The following is a 23,503-nucleotide window of genomic DNA, read 5'->3' as shown; positions in this document are numbered from 1 at the left end:
AGGCAGGGCTGCAGGTGTCTATCTGTCTCTTTCCCTCTCTATCACCCCCTTCCCTCTCAATTTCTGGCTGTTTCTATCCAATAAATAAAGATAATAAAAAAAAATTTTTAAGTAAACTCATTTGAACTAGAGCTTTATCTTGATCATTGTTTCTTTGTCTTGATCACTGTTCTATATTAGGTACTCAGATATATAGCAAAGATGTCATAATAAATGTATGAAATATAAATGTGAGGAAGCTGGACAGTAGTGCAGCTGGTTAAGCAAACATGGAGCATTGCGCAAGGACCAGTGAAAGGATCCCGGTTCGAACCCCTGGCTCCCCACCTACAGGAGAGTCGCTTCACAGGCGGTGAAGGAGGTCTGCAGGTGTCTATCTTTCTCTCCCCCTCTCTGTCTTGCCCTCCTCTCTCCATTGCTCTCTGTCCTATCCAATACCAACATCAATAACAACAACAATAATAACTACAACAATAAAACAAGGGCAACAAAAGAGAATAAATAAATACAATATTAAAAGAAGAAAGAAATGTGGATGTGATCCCACAGACAAACAATACTGGGAATGACTGAGGGCAATACTCACTGCAGAACCAAACTTCTGCTGGAACTGATCAATGACTGTGTATGTCACCTCCTCATCCTCTAAAGAAAAATAATGATCTTAGATATATTACTCTTATAGACAGAATCACTCTCCCAGTTAATTTTAATCATGCTTACAAACTACTACACTACTGAAAACTCAGATTTCTAATGTTATTTCATTAGCATCAGTATCAACAGTCCTCCACACAGTGAATAGTATTATCATCTTGTTTGTCAACTGAACATCAAAAGATCCACAAAAAATCATTTTTTGAGTAAAATTATTTACTAATTTCCTATTGTAATACAAACCTTTTAGGTTTATGTCAGGGCATATACTTTCATCTTTTTAAAATTTATTTATTTTTTTAAAGTTTTATTTATTTATTAATAAGAAACATAGGAGGAGAGAGAAAGAGCCAGACATCACTCTGATACATTTGCTGCCAGGGATTGAACTCAGGACCTCATGCTTGAGAGTCCGATGTTTTATCCACTGCGCCATCTCCCAGACCACGATTTTATGTATTTATTAATGAGAAACATAGGAAGAGAGAGAGAAAGAGAGAACCAGACATAACTCTGGTACATGTGCTGCAGGGCATTGAACTCAGGACCTCATGCTTGAGAGTCCGAAGGTTTATCCACTGCGCCACCTCCCGGACCACTATACTTTCATTTTTAAACATTTTTATTAAATGATTTTTTTCTTATGAAAGACAATGAGAGAGAAAGGACAGAGAGAGTGACTATAGTACTGCTCAACTCTATGTAATGTAATAGTGCCAGGGATAAAACCTCTGGGGCCTCAGACATGCAAGTTGGTGCTCTGATAGACTGAGATATCTCCCTAGCCCAGGACACACTCAAAATTTGAGAGCATATTCATAGTAAAGGAAAAGAAGAACATCTTAAAATAAATTTGTGCTGGAGATGAACCATTGCCCAGACTTTTGGAATCAATTTTGTATCTGAAAATTAAATATGTTTTAGTTAATTATTATTTTTATTGCCAGTAGGATTATTACTGGGGCTTAGTGCTAGTACTATGAGTCCACTTCTCCAGGTGGCCTTCCCCCCTTTTATTTTATTGGATTAGACAGAGAAAAATTGAGAGGGGGGAGTCAGGCTGTAGCGCAGTGAGTTAAGCGCAGGTGGTGCAAAGCACAAGGACTGGCGTAAGGATCCCGGTTCAAGACCCCGGCTCCCCACCTGCAAGGGAGTCACTTCACAGACAGTGAAGCAGGTCTGCAAGTGTCTGTCTTTCTCTCCCTCTCTGTCTCTCCCTCCTTTCTCCATTTCTCTCTGTCCTATCCAACAATAATGACATCAATAATAACAACAGTAATAACTACAACAATTACAACAACAATAATACTACAGTAATAAAACAACAAGGGCAACAAAAGGAAATAAATAAATATATATATGTGGTCCAGGAGGTGGTGCAGTGATAAAGCTTTGGACTCTCAAGCATGAGGTCCCAAGTTCGATCCCCAGCAGCACATGTGCCAGAATGATGTCTGGTTCTTTCTCTCTCCTCCTATCTTTCTCATAAATAAACAAAAATATTTTTTAAAAGATAAATAAGTAAATATATATTTAAAAAATAAAAATTGAGAGGGGAGAGGGAGAGAGATATCCAGGTTCAAGCGCCTGCTCCCTACTTACAAGAAGTCCGCTACACAAACAGTAAAGCAGGTCTGCAAGTGTCTTTCTCTCCCTCTATCTCCCCATCCTATCTCAGGTTCTCTCTGTCCTATTTATTAAAAAATTTTATAGGGGAAAAAGTGGGAGGTGGCCTGAATGGTGGTGCAGATGAGATTGGGGTCTTCATGTTGGAAGAAGCTAACTTTTACCTGAGCCCAATAGCTAACATGCAGGTGGGCTAAAGGTATTGTCTGGTGAGGTGGTGTCAGAGTTGAGAATAGGACTAGAAAATTGGATCAGGGCAGAGAGAAGCTCCCAAATATGGGGAAAAGTATATAAATACCATTAACTATAAACCCCATTTATCTGACCTATGTCAAATAGCCATGTCTATTCATATTTAGCACATGAGCCTGTATAACCTCTGCATCCCTGTCAGTCTTAGCTCATATTCCATGGTCACAGCTAGGAGCTGGTAGAGCACATATGTTAAAATATAAGAATCATATATATATATGAATCCTCAGACATGATGGGCCTAGACCTCGAATAAATCCCTCTCTCCATTGTTACTGGTCATCTATATCAGGTACAACAGACCCCTTTGTGGGCCCCCATAGGACCTTGCCCTCAATTTGAATCAACAATGGTAGAGAATGTTTCATCCTCTGAAGGGAGGATGGACAACAGATTCTATGCTACACCTGAAGAAGATGGGTCCTGATACTGGGACATCTTGTTCCTACTGAATGTTCCTACTGATGATCATAGATCATCAGATCTACAGGGATGCAGAGGTCAAATAGGCTTCTAAGCTGAATATGGGCCCCAGATCAGATCAAATCAATGGGGTTTACAGTCAACAATATTTATATACCTTCCCTATATTTGGGTGCTACTCTCTTCCCTGATCCACCTTTCTGGTCCTTCCAGCCATGACATCATCTCCCCAGACAATAACTAGGATCCACCTGCATATCAGATTTCAGGCTCAGGGGAAAAAAACAACTAGTATAGCCACAGGCCCTTTGGAATATAACTAAAATATGCCTACTAGCTATCTACAGAATGGAGACCCCCCCCCCAACTCTTCATCTGCACTACTCCAGCCTTTAGGTTCATGATTAGTCAACAACTTGTTTGGCTTTATATGTTAACTCTCTTTTCAGCCACCAGGTTCCAGATGCTACCATGATGCCAACCAGATTTTCCTGGACAGACAACCCCACCAATGTGTCATGGAGCTCTGATTCCCCAAAACCCTACCCCACTAGGGAAAGAAAGAGACAGGCTGGGAATATGGATCAACTTGCCAATGCCCACGTTCAGCAGGGAAGCAATTACAGAAGCCAGACCTTCCACCTTTTGCAACCCACAATGACCTTGGGTTTGGAAAGCTATCAAGGGAGGGGATGAGATACGGAGTTCTGCTGGTGGGAATTGTGTGGAGTTGTACCCCTCTTATCCTATGGTTTTGCAAGTGTTTCATATATATATATATGAATCCTGGCTGACGCACCTAGTCTCCACCTACAGGGGGAAAGCTTTGCAAGTGGTGAAGCAGTGCTACAGGTGTCTCTATGTCTCTCTTCCTCTCTATATCTCCCCCTTATCAATTTCTGGCTGTCTCTATCCAATAAATAAAATAAATAAATAAATAAATAAATAAATAATTATCAGTCTAGGCCCATCATATCTAAGTGGGAATGCCAGGATTCCCTGACTAGGACCCCAGATGATGGGATGGCCTGGTAGTGACCAACAGGGCTGGTCTTTTGTCTTATGCAGCGTCTTTCCAACATCACTGGTCATTTTCCATCAGAAACAACTTCATAAACCCTTTTGTGGGATTCTATAGGACCTTGCCCTCAATGTAGTATAACAATGGTAGAAACTGTCCCACTCTCTGAAGGGAGGCTGGGTCAACATACTCTGCCACTTGAGGAAGATGGGTCCTGAAATGAGTGCACCCTAGAGTGCTCCTGGCTGTGACCATGGAATATGAGCTAAGACTGACAGGGATGCAGAGGTTACACAGGCTCATGTGCTAAATATGAATAGACATGGCTATTTGACATAGGTCAGATAAATGGGGTTTATAGTTAATGGTATTTATATACTTTTCCCCATATTTGGGAACTTCTCTCTGCCCTGATCCAGTTTTCTAGTCCTATTCTCAACTCTGACACCACCTCACCAGACAATACCTTTAGCCCACCTGCATGTTAGCTATTGGGCTCAGGTAAAAGTTAGCTTCTTCCAACATGAAGACCCCATTCTTATCTGTTATAGTCTTACCTTTAGATTCCTGATTATTAAACAATTTGTTGTGCTTTATATCTTAATGCTTTTCGGCCACCAAGTTGCAAATGATGCCAATCATGACGCCAACCTGACTTCTCTGGGCAGACGACTGCACCAATGGGTCCTAGAACCCCACCTCCCCAGAGCTCTACCCCACTAGGGAAAGAAAGAGACAGGCTGGAGATATGGATCAACCTGTCAATGCTCATGTATAGCAAAAGAAACAATTACAGAAGCCAGACTTCCCACCTTCTGCACCCCATAATGACCCTGAATCCATACTCCCAAAGGGATAAAGAATAGGGAACTCTACAATGGAGGGGATGAGATATGGAACTCTGGTGGTATGACTTGTATGGAATTGTACCCCTATTATGCCACAATCTTGTTGATCATTATTAAATCACTAACAAAAATAAATAGATAAAACTTAAAAAAAAAAAGGGAAAAAATGGCCTCTGGGAATGGTTAATTCAAATAGTGCCAGCACAGAGCCTCAACAATAACCCTAATGGCAAAAAAATAAAATAAAATAAAAAATAAAGAAAAATAAATACAGACATTTCATTAAAGACAGCAAGTAAGTACATTAAAAAGATCGTCTACAGGGAGCTGGGCGGTAGCACAGCGGGTTAAGCACAGGTGGTGTAAAGCCTAAGGATCTCGGTTCAAGCCCCCCAGCTCCCCACCAGCAGAGGAGTCACTTCACAGGTGGTGAAGCAGGTCTGCAGGTGTCTGTTTTTCTCTGCCCCTCTGTCTTCCCCTCCTCTCTCCATTTCTCTCTGTCCTATCAGACGACAACAATAATAACTACAACAATAAAACAACAAGGGCAACAAAAGGGAATAAATTAAAAAAAAAAAAAAACGATCATCTACATTGTTAGTCCCAAGGAAAATGATAATACCAAAGAACCTTCCAAAGGTTATCCTCCTACTGCAAAGGAAAGTAACCCACAAAGTCTTTCAAGATAAACCCAGCCACCTTCATCTCCACCTACTTCTCTTCATGCCCCAGCTACCCTGATCTCTTTCTATTCCCTCAAAAATTCTGCATGTTCCTATATCAGGGCCTTTATATTTGTTCTTTACCTAAAAAAATCACTTCTCCCCAGATATCCACATACATTAATCTTTCTCTTCCATAATACCTTTACTCAAGTGTCACCACTTCAGTGCCTGCTAGACACACTAAAACTATAAAAACTACCCTTTCTGCATATTCCTTATCTGCTTTTTCTCCTTAATGTCTAGGATCAACATAACATATATCATTTATCTGATTTAACTTTGTTCCTATACTATAGCTCAGTAAATGCTGGGATAGCACACTTTGGTATCCCCAGAATCAGACATATAGTGGGCACTCAAAATACAAATGAGTCAGTACATTTTGCCTTAACTCAGAACCTATGTTCTAGCTGAGCAATCAATAGAAATCTGTCTTAAGGGTACCTCAACTCTGAGGAGTTTAAGACCACAGTAGAACTTGACAGTTCATGGCCTAGGTACTTACCTGATGGACTATACTTGAGGTCATTCAGAAGAGAGGTGGTTGGTGTCTCAGAAACTGGAAAAGCTGGTTCACACACACTTATATCTTCATCTTTCATGTTCTCCACCCCAGCCTTTTCTGCATTTAGACTATGTTATAAAATATAACAATCAGGTGAACTTCTTTTTCTTTTTTTTAAATTTTATTTATTTATTAATGAGAAAGATAAAAGGAGAGAAAGAAAGAACCAGACATCACTCTGGTACATGTGCTGCCAGGGATTGAACTCAGGACCTCATGCTTGAGAGTACAATGCTTTATCCACTGTGCCACCTCCCAGATGACAAACTTGTTTTTCTTACACAAAATTTGCCACATCAATGGAAAGGACTCCGGATTTCTATTTAACAGATGAACATTCATCCTCAGTACACACTGGTCTGAGGAAGCCATCTCAAGACGGAGCTTCTTCTCACTTCTAGTACATGGGGTTATTTTTAGAAATTAAGTAGGTAGTGAATTAGAATTAAGGATTCCTACTCTAATAATGTATACCTGGGTAACATCATATAAGAAAATTATTTCATCATACCTAACTGAAGATGCCTTTTCTCTCATTGCTCCTTGTTCTGCTTCATCCACTAGTTCCACTGTAAAATAACCAAATGGGACTTCCAACAGAGTTTCCAAGCAATTATACTCTCCCATTTTCTCCCAGCCACAGTTTGACTATGTACCATAAGTAGTAAAGGGGATGAATCCAGACAAAGGTTCTCATCAGTTAGTGATAAATAGAAAAGATTATTTAAAGTACTAAAGATATCTACTAATATGTTCCTATGAAACTTTCTTGTTCAGTGACCAAGATTATATGTTCCTTTTATTATTGTTCTAGGGAATGTTTGTGGCCCTTCAGATTGTTTTAAAATATAGTTTTCTTCTCCTACTCATCCCAATCTTAATATGACTTCCTTATGTTATATACTATTTAGCACTTTCTTAATTCATTCAGATATGTCCCTTCCATACTCATCAAGTTGGTGCACAATGTAATAAAAGCTATCTGAAAATCACGAAAGAAATATGAGAGGATTCCAGTCCCCACTGTACTTGAGGAAAGCTCTGGTGCCATGGTAACTTTCCTCTCTCCTTTTTTTTTTTTTTTTTTTTCCCTACAGGGTTATTGCTGGGGCTCGGTGCCTGCACGATGAATCTACTGCTCCTGGAGGCCATTTTTTCCCATTGTTGTTGTTATTATTGTCATTGCTGCCATTGTTGTTGGCTAGGACAGAGAAAAGTCGAGAGAGGAGGGGAAGACAGAAAGGGGGAGAGAAAGACACCTATAAACCTGCTTCACCGCTTGTGTAGCAACCCCCTTGCAGGGGAGCCAGGAGCTCGAACTGGGATCCTTGAGTCAGTACTTGTACTTTGCGCCATGTGTGCTTAACCTGCCGTGCAAACACCCGGCCCCCTTCTTTATCTTTTCCTACCTAGAAAAAAGTTGGCTTGGGGGAGATAGCATAATGGTTATGCAAAAAGACTTTCGTGACTGAGTTTCTAAAATCCCAGGTTCAATTCCCAACACCAACATGAGCCAGAGCTAAGCAGTGTCCTGGTAAAATGGGAAAAATAAAAAAAATTATATAAAAGCATACACCTACTTTTTGGTCAATACTAGGCCACCCCAATCATCTGGGGCTCTAGTCAGAGAATCCTTGGATTCCCACAAAAATATGATGGGCCTAAACCTCTGATAGATCCCTCTCTATCATCACTGATCACTTCCATCAGGAACATCATCATAAGCCCTCTTGTTGGCCTCTCCAGGACCTTGCCCTCACTGTAGAGTAGCAATGGTAGGGACTACCCCACTCTCTGAAGGGAGGTTGGGTCAACCTACTCTGCCACTCTAGGAAGGCTGGTCCTGAAATGAGTGCAGCCTACAATGTTCTTAGCTGTGACCATGGACTGTAAGCTTAGACTTACAGGGACTCAGGTTACATAGGTTCCTGTGCTAAATAAGAATAGACAAGGGCCCTAGGTCAGATCAATAGGGTTAACAGTTCATGGTATCTATATATTTTCCTCATATTTGGGAGCTAATCTAGCTTTTTAGGCCTATTCTCAACTCTGACACCATCTTCCCAGACAATACTTTTAGGTCACCTGCATGTTAGCTACCAGGCTCATGCAAAAATTACTAAAGTCATGGGCCCCTTGGAACATACCTAAAATAGAGTTCTTAGCTTCTTCTCATATGAAGACCTCTAGTTTCATTTGCTCTATTCCTACCTTTAGGTTCCTGTTTATTGAACAATTTGTTTTATACTTTACTGCCTTTCAGCCACCAAGTTGTAGATGCTACTATGATTCTATACTGAACTCCCTGGGAAGACGACCTCACCAATGTGTCCTGGAACCTCACCTCTCCAGAGCCCTACCCCACTAGGGAAGGATAGAAACAGGCTGGGGTTATGAATCAATGTCTATGTCCAGCAGAGAAATAGTTACACACGCCAGATCTTCCACTTTCTGTACCCATAAAGAATTTTGGTCCATACACCCAGAGAGGGATAAAGAATAGGGAAGCTTCCAATGGAGGGGATGGGACATGGAACTCTGGTGGTGTGAACTGTGTGGAATTGTACTCCTGTTATCTTACAATCTTGTTAATCATTATGAAATAACTAGTAAAAAAATAATTTTAAGTTGGCTTAAAGCCCTGAAACAAGAGGGACAACAATAACAACAAAAATATGAGAGAACATCCCACACAGACTCTGAAATCACTTATTTTTAACCCGACAGTACAGGAAATACTGTCACTGATTCTAAGATGCACAGCTTAAATAGTTCTGAAATTATATATGATTTCTTTTAAATGTACACAACAGCTTTATTAGAAGAATCTTTTTCTTTCTTGAGGTTAGGGAAAGTAATACAGCACTTTTTAAAAATTAATGGCATCTCATAGTCAATGAAATGCACTTAGGTACTTTCCAGGAAAAAAGTCTCTCAAAGGTCACTAAGCCTCAGTTGCTTTTTCCTCCTGTACTACCTAGAAGTGTTGAGTCTGAGGCAGACTAGTAAAACTAGGTGAAAACACTAATCAGCCAAGTATTATCCTTTATCTTTTTGAAACTTGAAAACTGCTTTGGAGAAATACCATAAATGCACTGAAAAGGCAACAGAGGACAACTGTGTTGATATGAGGAAAGAGTGGATCCGAACAAGAGTATGTTCAGAATGTCAACTTGATTAACAATATTTAAAAATTACCATGTTTTGTTTGGAAAGGAAATAGTTAAGTAGGAGCTTATGGGTGTATCAGAAACAACAAATGTAGGTTCAGTCTTTTTTCTATGTATCATATAACCCATATATTAATCTTGGTGTTTTTTAGGGAGACCCCTCTATGGCTGATTGGACCATGAGGAAAAATTCAAGCTGTGGTCCGGGAAGTGACACAGTGATAATGTTTTGGACTCTCAAGCATGAGGTCCTGAGTTTAATCCCTGGCAGCACATGTGCCAGAGTAATGTCTGGTTCTTTCTCTCTCCTCCTATCTTTCTCATTAATAAATAAATAAAATCTTTTTTAAAAAAAGAAAGAAAAATTCAAGCTTAAAAGTTACGAAGAAAGGTCCTATTCTGAAAAGAATTTATGAGGATATGAAGTTAACATGTATGGATTACAAACTGGTTAGTAGTCAGCTGCCTGAGCTGACTCTGAGGGAGAGAAATGATTCCTTCATTTCTCTCTACAAACCTACCTATAAACTAGCTTTGTAAGAGCTTCTCTTGGCTGCAAAAGCTAACAGATAAAATACATCTGAGAGCCTCATTCCTAGTCAGCAAGATAGCCTACAAGAATAGTGTACCATCTTTGTCATCCTTACAACCCAGTTTTAAGTCTGACTCCCACTGCACTGGAGGAAGCTTTGAGCTGTGATGTCCCTCCCACCACTCTCATTCCCTCCCTCTTTTTTCTGGAAAACTGTGGTCTGAAGTGGTAGAGCCCTAGAGAAATGCAGAACCTCATACCTGTGCTGTCATAAACATGGTATAGGAGTTTTGTCATTGAGTTCTCACCAGACCTATGCACCTCCTGGAGGAATTTGGATTTGGTTTATTTTGTATTTTGCTTCTTTTTCAGAATCTGGAAAGTCTACACAGCATAAAAGCTTTGACATGCCAATTGCTCTGAAATGCTATTCCTTGTATAGGGCTGGAGGTATCCTGCCAAGCTGTATTTCATATTGTGTATAATAAAAAAAAAAGTATGCTTTCAGTTAAAGGAAAAATTTACTGCTACCAGTATCATCACCACTATGAAAAAGTGTTCAAAAAGTAGAGTAGTTGTAGTAGTATGCTCAGTGAGAAAAGACAGCAAGGTAGTTAGCTGGACTTTTTTGTCTTGAAGTAGTTCTGGCTATAGTCATTAGCTTGATGAAATTTTCATTTTTACTATTTATGAGAAAAATGGGAGAGAGAGAGAGAAAGAACCAGACATCACTCTGGTACATGTGCTGCTAGGATTGAATTCAGGACCTCATGCTTGAGAGTCCAATCCTTTATCCACTGCGCCACCTCCAAGACCACAGTTCTCTTTTTTTTTTTAACTTCATTTATTGGACAGAGACAGCCAGAAATTGAGAGGGAAGGGGGAGATAGAGGAGAGAGACAGAGAGACACCTGCAGCCCTGCTTCATCACTAGCAAAGCTTTCCCCCTGCAGGTGGGGACCGAGGGCTCGAACCTAGGTCCTTGTGCATTATAACATGTGCGCTCAACTAGGTTCACCACCACCCGGCCCCGATTTCTCTCTGTTCTATCCAACAACAATGACATCAATAACAACAATAACAATAATAACAACAAGAGCAACAAGGGCAACAAGGGAAAATATGGCCTCCAGGAGCAGTGGATTCACAGTGCCTGCACCAAGCCCCAGCAATAACCCTGGAGGCAAAGAAGAAAAAAAAAAGACAATTGGACTTAACTCTTGTTAAATGTAATATTTTCTTGCAAAATTAAAGAAGAGGATGGTTTCCCACAATTTCAAAATTTAAAAGCTTTGAAAACCAACAACAAAAAAACAAACTCTTTTGGCAGCAAAACTTAAATTTATATACTATTTATAGTTCTATGACATTACACTTATAATGATATTACGCCTGCAGAAATGTTTTACTAGAATGCTGCCACTTAAGGGGTGAAGTAATATGATTCATATGTGTCCTGTGTTAGGTTGTCAAAAAATTCATAGTAATTCTGGATTCTAAAACATCTGCCCCCAAAAGATTCAGATAAGAATCTGGGAATGTGGGGGCTGGGCGGTAACACAGTGAGTTAAGCGCATGTGGCACAAAGCACAAGGGCCGACATAAGGATGCTGGTTCCAGCCCCCAGTTCCTCACCTGCATAGGGTTGCTTCGCAAGTGGTGAAGCATGTCTGCAGGTGTCTTTCTCTCCTCCTCTCTGTCTTTCCCTCCTCTCTCGATTTCTCTCTGTCTTATCCAACAACAACAACATCTATGACAACAATAACAATAATAACAAGCTCAACAAGGGCAACAAAATGGGAAAAATGGCCTCCAGGAGCAGTGGATTCGTAGTGCAGGCACCAAGTCCCAGCAATAACCCTGGAGGCAAAAAAAAAAAAAAAAGAATCTGGGGATGTACTGTGAACTGAGAAGAGTTAAGCTGGCTCACTGAGGAAGACAACTTCATCCTATTTAGACTGCTAACTCTGCCTGCTGGCTGAGTCTATAAATAATGAGTACCAATAATCATGATATTATAAAACTAAAATGATTAAAATTCTTTAAGAATATATTGGCTATATAGTTCACACTGAAAATAGTAAGGATCAATTCTCAAATACAAGCTTTAAGACTTTATAAATGCAAGATTACAGACAAAACAACATATTTTATATGTGGAGTCACGAAGTGGACTCAGAACCTCATAAATGAACCTACTGAGAGAACTCCTAGATCCTTTTTTTTTTTTTTCATTTAGAATGAGATGAGAGAGAGGTAGAAAAAGAGAGATACCAACAGACACCTCGACCATCCATGGGGCTTTTCTGGTGTTGTGCATAGAGCCCCCATATGGTACCAGGGCTCAAACTAAGGGGCTCAGTCACAGTACTGCATGTCTTCCTCTAAGTTAGCTAACTCCCAGCCCCAGACATCATGTTTTATTTCAAATATTCAAATGAAAAAATAAAATGAGGCAGCACAGTGAGTTTACAATTACTGAAAATTCAATACCAGCATTCAAGGAACATTAAGTTCTCACCGTTCACAATCTCATGGCCAAAAAACATCTTCACTCCTGGGACACTTCGACCAGTCTCCACATTCTTCACTATTATAGAAAACAATTAATTTAGGTAATAAAAAATAACATTACCCCAAACTATAAAAAGATATGATGCCTCTCAAGTATCCAAATAAGTTTTATAAAAATCCCTAAATTATTTTTCTTCAAGGATCAAAGGTTCAATAATACATTATAAAGCTAGACCCTAAAATTAAGTAGCATAAATAGAGGGAAACTCAAAATAGTCTCAGAAAAACTAACAAGGGAAGAGTGTACCCTGAATTTAAACATCTCACAAGAAAATACTTGCCATTGGAGCTAAGAACTATTTACCTTTTTATTACATCATTACATTTCCAGCTACCTCCTGAAAAAAATATTAAGGCAGTTGACTGCTACTTCTAGAACCCCATACACTGTTTCAAGTTATGTTACATGGTTGAAAATATTATTCACTAAGGACAACAATGCAATACCTGGCTCTAGTATTTGGGTCTTGTATGAATGGGTGAGGGAGTTAGAAGTTTAGATGTAATGTCTACCAAATGGTGTCCTTGTTCTAGATGGAAGTGCTCACAGAATTTGTCTATTTCCATATCTTTCAGTAGCCCAAAATGATTCATTTTTTATCTTTTTTTATTGGATATAGACAGCCAAAAATTGAGAGGGAAGAGGGTGATAGAGACCTGCTCTGCTTCACCACTTGTAAAGCTTTCCCCCCACAGGTGGGGACTGGGGGCTCAAACCCAGGTCCTTGTGCTCAACCAGGGTGCACTACCACCTGGCCCCTATAATTCAATTAATTTTACCAAGTCAAAGATCACTGAATGCCTATTTGACAAAAAAAAAAAAAAGAAGAAGAAGCCATTAATAATACTTTCCTTTTTGGCTTAGAGTACTTTCTTTGCATTCTGGTGCTTTTCATACTACTTACCTAGAACTACTATACTGAACACCAACTTCAAGTTATTTGCTCACATTTAACTGTTTAGTAACATAAGGAGACCAGCATTTCATTATCTTCATTATGGAAGAATCTGAGATTCAGAAAGGTTGAATTACTTGCTAAAGATCACACTGCTAAACAAGATAAGGTTCAGACCTAGAAATGTGACTTTAAGGGGCGCACCTGGTTGAGCACACATATTACAATATGCAAGGACTTGGGTTCGAGTCTCCACCTATGGAGAAAGCTTTGCAAGTGGTGAAGCAGTGTTGCAGGTACCACTCTATCACCCACTTCCCTCTCAATTTTTGGCTATCTCTAACAAATAAATAAAGATAATTTTAAAAATTTAAATACCACTTTAATCTTTGTACTACTGCAACAACTGTGGTGTCTCCTTGATTTGCTCCCACACATCTCCTTAGCTGCTTCTACAACCTGTTCTAGCCCTGTATACAGATAGCTGCCCTAGGGTTGTGTTATCATCTTTCCTTCTCTGAATGATCACTCAATTTTCTAGTTGTCTTGATACACACTATTTCTGAATTCTGATTTCCACTCACATTTTCTGTAAGTCTTTCAAATTTAAGTCATTACTATTCCTTACTTTTCTTCCAATATTTATCAATTAGTAATATAACTAATTTTCAGATACTTAAAAGTATACTCTGTCTTAATCCAGCTTTCTAGCCCTGTTCTCCACTTTGACACCATCTTCCTAGACAATATTTTTAGCACACCTCCATGTTAGCTATCCAGCTCATGCAAAAGTTACTAAAAGTCATAGGCCCCTAGGAACATGCCTAAAAAAGACTTCCTAATTTCTTACCACCATAAAGTCACTATTCACACCTACTCTATTCCTAATTTTTCATTCCTGTTTATTAAACATTTTGTTTTGTTTTATATCTTGCCACCTTTCAGCCACTAAATTGCAGATGCTACTATGATTCCATCCTGAACTCCCTGGAAAGACGACTTCACCAATGTGTTCCCAAAACCTCACCTCTTCAGAGCCCTACCTAACTAGGGAAAGATAGAAATAGACTGGGAGTATAGATTGACCTGCCAGTGCCCACGTCCAGTGGAGAAGCAATTACAGAAGCCAGACCTTCCACCTTCTGCACCCCAAAAAAGAACTGTGGTTCATACTCCCACAGGGGGAAAAATATTAGGGCTCTGAACTCTAATTCCATCAGGACCCGGGAGAGAGAAGAGAAAAAAAAAAAAGAGGGGAGTCGGGAGGTGGCACAGCAGGTTAAGCGCACTGTAGTGCGAAGCGCAAGGACTGGCATAAGGATCCCGGTTTGAGCCCCTGGCTCCCCACCTGCAGGGGAGTTGCTTCACAGGCGGTGAAGCAGGTCTGCAGGTGTCTGTCTTTCTCTCCCCTCTCTGTCTTCCCCTCCTCTCTCCATTTCTCTCTGTCCTATCCAACAACAATGACATCAATAACAACAATTATAATAACTACAACAATAAAACAACAAAGGCAACAAAAGGGAAAATAAATAAACAAAATAAAAAAAGGACTTTTGGAAATAGCAATAGGTGTCACTTAGAGAGAAAGATAAGGTAGGACCATAGAAAAAAATGGGCAAATATATTTTAGACAGAGATGGGTTGGAGGGTATGGGGACACAGACTCTGGTGGTGGGAACAGTGTGGAATTATACCCGTTACCTCATACTTTTGTGAATCACTATTAATTCACTAATAAAGTAAAAGAAGAAAAAAGCAAGCATCACTTTTTATTGCTCTTTGGCCATCTAGTTATAGCCTAGGTTGTTTAGCCTGTCTCCTAAGTACTTTGAGAATCTATTTTCATGTTTCCGTTACTTGCAGAGCCTTAGCGCCAACCTCCATCATTTTCCTTTTATTGTGTCCTAGATCATATGAAGTTCCCTGTCTGTCCTCTTTGCCTTCATTTTCTTCCCACTTCAATCCTTTCTTCAGACTGTTACCTTAGTGATGTCACTACCTGTTTTAATCAAATAGTACATAAATTAGTAAACAAGTGTAATGTTCAATGCCTGGGGAAACAGAGGATGCCTAAGTTTCCCTGTTGGATTCCTAGTACCATACATACCAGAGTGACGATCTAGCCTCTCTCTCTCTCTCATCCTCTCTCTCTCTTTCATCATGAGAGGCCAAGAGAATGAAAGGGAGAGAGAGAATGAGGACCACTGCAATGTTCAGCTTTGACTTAAGGCGCTGGGGGATTAGGATCTCAGGCATACAATTGGATGCTTGAAAAGGCTGAGCTATCTCTCTGGCCTCTTATATGAAAGTCTCTCCTTTCCTCTAATATTTGATAAATTAAGATGGAAAGTAATTTTTAAAGAGAAATATGATCAGCTTCTTGGGGAATATTGTTTAAACATGTCAAAGGGGGGGGCAGTGTAGCACCAGGTTAAGTGCACATAATACAAAGTGCAAGGACCCATGCAAGGATCTTTGTTCAAGCCTCTGGCTCCAGACCTGCAGAGGGATAACTTCACAAGTAGTGAAGCAGGTCTGCAAGTGTCTTTCTCTCCCCCTCTTCTCTTCCCCTCTCAATTTCTGTCTTATCTAATGGAAAATAAATGGCTACCAACTCTGGAGGCAAAAAAAAAAAAAAGGATCACGATTATTTTTTCTTATATAATTTGCAAAATTAAGATACATATCAGCATTAAAAAAATAATGCTAAAAATAAACAATACTAAAGTGCTGTTATTCACTCAAACACTAGTAGTAGCAGAGTAAAAAAGAGTAAAAAGGAATAGCTCTTTCAAAGTTATTTGGAGAAGTGTATCAAAAACATTTAAAATTTGCCAGGGTAAATAGCATAATGGTTATGTAAAGAGACTCTCAAGCCTGAGGCTCCAAAGTCCCAGGTTCAATCCCTATCATAAACTGGAGCTAAGCAGCGCTCTGGTAAAACTAAACATTTAAAATCCTCATAACCTTCACTTTCAATTTAAAATACTCACTTTTACTGAGTAATTTCACTTGCAAGAAATATTCCTAGGAAAATACAATAAATATGTACCTGTATTTTATCATTATGATTTACTTTATTTCATAATTATAAAATAGGACTGGGAAGATAGAATAATGGTAATGCAAAAGGCTTTCCCATGTTAGAGGCTCTAAAGTCCCAGGTTCAATCCCCAGCACCACAATGGTGTCTCTCTCATTGAAAAAATAATAAAACAACAACAACAATAATAACCACAACAATGATAAAAAACAAGGGCAACAAAAATGGAAAATAAATAAAATATTTTAAAAATTAAAATAATAAATGAAAACATATAACAAATATTTTGAATTTTTGCTTTAAATTTTCTAGGCATTAAATTACTTTTTAAGAACTTCTCTTATGGGGCCAGGCAGTGGCGCACCTGGTTGAGTGCTCACATTATAGTGCACAAGGACCTGGGTTTGAGACCCTGATCTCCATATGCATGGGGGAAACTTCATGAGTGGTGAAGCAGGTATCTCTCCGTCTCTCTTCTTCATCTCTCTTCTATCTCCCCCTCCTCTCTCAATTTCTCTGTCACTATCTAATAAATAAAATAAACAAACAAAAAAACTTCTCTTATTAGATTTATTTATTTATTTTGCCTCCAAAATTACTGCTGGGACTCAGAGTCTATATGACTCCAGTGTTCCCAGCTGCCATTTTTTCAGCCATATTTTCCCCTCCCTTTTGATAGAGGGTGAGAGACAGGGACAGATAGACACCTATAACATTACTTCATCACTCAAGAAGCTTCCTCTCCTGCAGATGGGAATCAGGGGCTTGAACTCTTGTCTTCATGTTCTTGCACTCTACTAGGTGAGCTACTACCCTTATTAACAAGAAAGTAAAAGAGGGAAGGAGAGAATCAGAGCATCACTCTGGCACATGCCATGCCACAGAATTATCACAGAACATTAGTATGTAAGTTCTGTGCTTTACCATCCTTCACCTCTTTAGTCACCCACTAAATTAGTTTTAAGTAACAGAAGCACTATAGTATTAACTAACACACACACACACACACACACACACACACACACACACACACACACTGTAACTTGTCATATAAACTATATGAAAAGACTGATGTTCTAGTTTTTTTTCTTTCATAAATAAATAAATCTTAAATAACAACAAAACATTGGAGTTTCAGGTTTGTGAACACATGGAGGAGCAAGGAAAGCAACACACCTGAGATGCCACAAAATTTCTGTACCTTTTCCCACCCTGTGTACCTCTTCCATTTGACTGTTCTGGAATTATATGCTTTAAAGTAAACTGGAATTGGATGGGAGACATAGCATAATGTATATGTAAAAAGATTTTCAGGCCTGAGCTTCCAAAATCCCAGGTTCAATCCCTTGCACCACAGTAAGCAAGAGCTAAGCAGTGCTCTGGTTACAAAGAAAAACAAAGGGAGTCGGGTGGCAGTGCAGCAGGTTAAGAGCAGGTGGCAAAGCGCAAGGACTGGCATAAGGATCCCGGTTCAAGCCTCTGGCTCCCCACCTGTAGGGGAATTGCTTCACAGGCGGTGAAGCAGGTCTGCAGGTGTATGTCTTTCTCTCCCCCTCTGTCTTCCCCTCCTCTCTCCATTTCTCTCCGTCCTATCCAACAATGACAACAGCAATAATAACTACAACAATAAAACAAGGGCAACAAAAAGGAATAAATAAATATGTAAAATTAAAAAATACCTGAAATTGAAGTTAGAATGTATAGAGGTTACCTTGTGACCATGCAGATAATAGGTGGCAGAGCATGAGTACAAGCACTTAATTCTTCCTAGCAGCTTTGAGTCATACATTATTCCTTAGAAGCCTGCTTCTGGGGCTCTTTTTGCATGAGAAAAGTTAACCACTTACTGTCTTCAATTTTTTGAAGTCAAACAAGTCTAATAGGTTATATATATTTAGAGATTTATTTTATTCATTTCACATGAGATAGTTTTGGATGGTAGAGAAGCCAGAGCAACATTCCACATGTACAGCACTGGGGATCAAACCAGGAACCTCTGTCATGCAAGAGCTGAGCACCGCCCCCCCCAAATACGAGTGTGTGTGCTTTAAGATTTATTAATTTATTAATGGAAAAAAGAGTGAAAGAGAGATTCTCATGCACTGACTTATGCCAGGGACTGAATTCAAGATTTCATTCTTGAGGAGCCAAAATTTTATCCATTGTGTCACTTTCAGGGCCACTACAGTGGTTGTTTTTATTATTGTTTTTTTAATTTCATGATGCATAGAGATTGAAAGTAGTACCCAATTTTCAAATTTCCTTATATAAACATTTCTACTATGTCAATAAAATTAAAACTGTGCACAAACTTGCATAAATATCATTCTACTTTTTTTTTATTTTGTCTTTTGTTGACCTTGTTGTTTTTCATTGTTGTTGTAGTTATTATTGATGTCGTCATTGTTGGATAGGACAGAGAGAAATGGAGAGAGGAGGAGAAAACAGAGAGGGGGAGAGAAAGATAAACACCTGAAGACCTGCCTCACCGCCTGTGAAGCGACTCCCCTGCAGGTGGGCAGCCGGGGCCTCTAACTGGGATCCTTACGCTGGTCCTTGCGATTTGTGCCACATGTGCTTAACCCGCTGTGCTACCGCCTCGACTCCCATCATTCTACTCTTTATTTCAACTCACTCTAAAAGAGAAATAATCCTTCCCTTCCAGTTGCTAATGACCCAATTACAGCTGTCAAGCTCAGACTCAGTTACTTATCTCTAAAAAGGCAAATGATTATGAGAAGTAGAATGAGAACCTTTCTTCAGGACAATAATCTTGTTAGGGTCCACATGCTGGAGCACCCCCTCAAAGATGCCACAAACCAATGTGAGTTTCACCCTTCTCCACAAAATCTGATTGAGAAAATGGTAGTCACTGCTGGGATCCATTTAGATTCCAAAAGAAGTCTTCAAGTAATCTTCTTTAAGTATCCGAACACTTAAAGATAAGAAAAGAGATTTTAGAAATGTCTTTAGGAGAGTAGGATTATTTTTCCTTTCCTCATGCCTGGAAGGACAAGAAAAAAATGTGAGAGTAAATCAAATTTATTTATTTATTTATTTATTTGCCTGCAGGGTTATTGCTGGGGTTCAGTGCCTGAATCCACTGCTCCTGGAGGCTATTTTTTTTCCCATTTTTGTTATTGTTGTTGTTGGATAGGACAGGTAGAAATCAAGAGAGATGGGAAAGACAGAGAAGGGGAGAGAAAGATAGACACCTGCAGACCTGCTTCACCGCTTATGAAGTGACCCCCCACTGCAGGTGGGGAGCCAGGGGCTGGCCCAGGATCCGGTCTGTGTGCTTTTCACTATGTGCACTTAACCCGCTGCGCTACCACCCGACCCGGTTGTTTATTATTATTTTTTTAATGATAAGGGTAAAACAGGGAAGATGAAGTCCCAGCTTCAATTCCAGGCACCATATTAGCCAGAGCTGAGCAGTGCTCTAATATGAAAGAAGTGATAGCAAGAAAAGGATCATTACATGCACAAATCCTAATTGTTCTTATGGTAAACTAAAGTCACTACTTGAGGTAAAGTAGGCTTTGTTTCTTGGTCTACAAACTTTCCTTAGCTAAAAGTTTTTTTTTCTTTAAAGATTTTATTTATTTATTTATTAATGAGAAAGATAGGAGGAGAGAGAGAAAGAACCAGACATCACTCTAGTACATGTCTGCCGAGGATTGAACTCAGGACCCTATGCTTAAGAGTCCAATGCTTTATCCAATGTGCCACCTCCTGGACCACTAGCTAAAAGTCTTTTAACACCAACAGAAAACTAACAGTAGGCCCGGGAGATAGTATAATGATTATATAAAAACACCTGCAGGGGGCCAGGTGGTAGCGCAGCAGGTTAAACACACGTGGCACAAAGAGCAAGGACCGGCTTAAGAATCCTGTTTGGAGCCCCCAGCTCCCCACCTGGAGGGGAGTCCCTTCACAGGTGGTGAAGCAGGTCTGCAGGTGTCTATCTTTCTCTCCCCTTCTCTGTCTTACCCTCCTCTCTCAATTTTTCTGTCCTATCCAACAATAACAACAACACTGATAAACAACAAGGGCAACAAAAGGGAAAAAATGGCCCCCAGGAGCAGTGGATTTGTAGTGCAGGCACCCAGCCCCAGCAATAACCCTGGAGGGAAAAAAAAAAAAAAAAAAAAAACACCTGCAACATTATTTTACTGCCAGTGAAGCATACACCTTTGCAGGTGGGTCCAGGGGCTTGAACCTGGGTCCTGAACACTGCAATTTGTGCACTCAGCCAAAATGTGCCACCATCTAGCCCCCACAGTACTCTAATACTTTCTTCTTCTTCTTCTTCTTCTTCTTCTTCTTTAGATGAGAGAGAGAATGCCAAAGAGACTATAGCACTAAAACTTTTTTCAATGTGATGGGGGCTGGGCTTGAACATGGGTTGCTTACAGCAAACTATCCAAGTGAGCTATTTAACCAGTTCACTTTAGTGTAATACTGAAATTTAAAAGATCTATCTTCTATTTTAAAGTACCTTTTAGATAAATTTTTCCCTTTTGTTGCCTTTGTTTTATTGTTGTAGTTATTATTGTTGTTATTAATGTCGTCATTGTTGGATAGGACAGAGAGAAATGGAGAGAGGAGGGTAAGACAGAGAGGGGGAGAGAAAGATAGACATCTGCAGACCTGCTTCAGCACCTGTGAAGTGACTCCCCTGCAGGTAGGGAGCAGGGTGCTCGCACCAGGATCCTTACGCAGGTCCTTGAGCTTTGCGCCATGTGCACTTAACCCACTGTGCTACCGCCCGACTCCCTAGATAAATCTTATTTAAGTGTCCTAATAGTTATAACTCCAGGTAAATGTTCCTCTATGGAGAATGTAGAAGCTTAAATGTAGAAGTTGCTTGCCTTTGCCACACTAGAAAACAAATGAATTGTGTAATTTAAAGAACACTGATGAAACCATCAGGTAATAATCATTTATTTCCTTAGACTTATTGATACTTTAACAATGCTGAAATGTATTGCCGGAATAGTTCACAAGCTTGTAGTTCACCTGTATAGCACTAAACTTTGCCAAGGACATACTAAAGTAAATAAAATAGAATATTACCCTGAGTGCAGCCTGCAATGTTCCTAGTTGTGGCCATGAACTGTGAACTCAGAATAATAGAACCTCAGAGGTTACACAGGCTCTTGTGTTATATATATCCTGGGGCAGGTGGGTGGGGTAAGTGGTTAATTTTATTCATAGACTTTTTTTTTTCAAGAATGGGAGCTACTCCCTGCCCTACTTTCTAGCCCTTCTCTCTACTCAGACACCATTTCCTGACAATATTTTTGTTCAACTCCATGTTATCTATCAAACTTGAGCAAAAAACTGATAGTAGTGGGCTCCTAGGAGCAAGCCTAAAATGGACTTCCTAGCTTCTTTCCATGCTAAGATCCATGTTCTCTTCTGCTCCTACTTTTTTTTTCTTGTTCATTAATCATTTTGTTTCGCTTTATATCTTGCCACCTTTCAGCCAAGAAGTTGCAAGTACTATCATAATTCCATCCTGAGTTCACTGGGCAAATGACTTTACCAAAGTGTCCAGAACCTCACCTCTCCAGAGTTCTGCTCCATACATTGGATCGACCTTCTCGTGGTGCATCCCGTGAGTACCCATTCATTGGGGAGACTGACGATCCTTCCTAGCCGACTGAATCCACATGGATCCCAGTCACTTTCAAAGCCAGCAACAAGCAGCTCCTGACAGCTTTCAACCTGACCTGTTGACTGGCTACGGAAGAAGGGCAAACGCTAGAAGAAGAATAAGGGAAAGATAGAAACAGGCAGAGGGCCAGCAGCAGCACAGTGGGTTAAGCACACACGGAGCTAAGCGCAAGGACCAGCGTAAGAATCTCGGTTTGGGCTCCCCACCTGCAGGGGGGTCGCTTCACAAATGGTGAAGCAGGTCTGCAGGTATCTATCTTTCTCCCCCCTCTGTCTTCCCTTCCTCTCTCCATTTCTCTCTGTCCTACCCAACAAGGGCAACAAAAGGGAAAAAATAGCCTCCAGGATCAGTGGATTTGTAGTGCAGGCACTGAGCCCCAGCGATAACCCTGGAGCAAAAAAAAAAAAGAGAGAGAGAGAGAGAAACATGTTGGGAGTATGGATTGACCTGCCAACATCAGAATCAAGCAGAGAAGCAATTACAGAAACCAAAACTCCCACCTTCTGCAACCCAAAAAGAAGTATGACTTATACTCCAGTGGGGGAGAAATGAGAGGGGAATGATGACCAGAGGGCTCTCAACTCTTAACTCCATTAGGCAGCAGGGAGACATTTGAATGTAATAATAGGTGTATGTGTGACTTGGAAAGGAAGAGAAGATGGGACCTTAAAATGAAAGTGAAAATATATACAGGTAGTTGTAGAAATAATAGTTAACTCATATCTGCACCCTTGGGGAGAAGTGCTGTAGCTTACAATGGAGGGACTGGGGATCCACAACTTTGGTGGTAGGAAAGATGAAGAGTTGTACCCCTGTTATCTTGTAATTTTGTAAGACAATATTAAATCACTAATAAAAAAAAAAAAAAGGAATACTAGCCCGCAATTGAAAAAAGATGACATTGTGACCTTCAGGACAAAATGGATGGAACTCTGCTTACTGAAGGAATTAAAAGACAACGACTATAGGGCTTCACTAGTGTATGGCCTCTAAAAAACACACTAGCTTTTTTAAAAAGTGGGGGGCCGGGTGGTGGCGCACCTGGTTGAGCATACGTATTGCTTTTTAAAAAGTGACTGTTATATAGACTTTGAGAGAAACTATGGTGGCGGCGCTGAAGTGTGGTGGCAAGTGCAGTGTGGAACTCTACCCTGTCATCTTATGATCTTGTTAACTACTATTAAATCACTAATAAAAAAAAAAATAAAGTGTTGCAGAATACCCCCAAACACGAGACCAGAGCCGGTTATAGTGACAGCGAGGAGCTGCGCTGAGGAGACAGCATAACGGTTCTGCAAAAGGCTTTCATGCCTGAGGCTCTGAGGTTCAACCTACGGCCTCGGACCCCACTCCGAGCCACACTGGGGTCGTGTCCAGCGCTGCACGGGGAGGCCGGCGGCCACTCGGGAGGACCTCAGCTAGGCCGGCGGCCCAAGGCCAACTGACCTCTGACCCGGTCATCCCTGAGACCCCCCAGAGGGTGACCGG

At 40.2% G+C, this 23,503-nt stretch overlaps 1 protein-coding gene across 2 annotated transcripts in view; it reads right to left on the bottom strand.

The window, feature by feature from the left end:
• The window catches only part of EXD1 (exonuclease 3'-5' domain containing 1), a 66,704-nt gene that overhangs the window by 42,444 nt on the left and 757 nt on the right, over nucleotides 1-23,503 (bottom strand). For both annotated transcript variants that reach the window (XM_007536335.3, XM_060175061.1), the window contains exons 2-6: nucleotides 19,086-19,267; nucleotides 12,341-12,409; nucleotides 6,629-6,686; nucleotides 6,058-6,185; nucleotides 587-645 (exon numbers count right to left, since the gene is read on the bottom strand). In XM_007536335.3, the coding sequence (XP_007536397.3) occupies nucleotides 587-645; nucleotides 6,058-6,185; nucleotides 6,629-6,686; nucleotides 12,341-12,409; nucleotides 19,086-19,218 (447 nt within the window). In that variant the 5' untranslated portion in view covers nucleotides 19,219-19,267. The remainder of the gene's footprint in view (nucleotides 1-586; nucleotides 646-6,057; nucleotides 6,186-6,628; nucleotides 6,687-12,340; nucleotides 12,410-19,085; nucleotides 19,268-23,503) is intronic.

The sequence above is a fragment of the Erinaceus europaeus genome, chromosome 16 (assembly GCF_950295315.1).
Source record: "Erinaceus europaeus chromosome 16, mEriEur2.1, whole genome shotgun sequence".
NCBI classification, from domain to species: Eukaryota; Metazoa; Chordata; class Mammalia; order Eulipotyphla; family Erinaceidae; genus Erinaceus; species Erinaceus europaeus.
The sequence above is the reverse complement of the archived record's forward strand: the minus strand, read 5'-3'. Positions and strand labels throughout refer to the sequence as shown.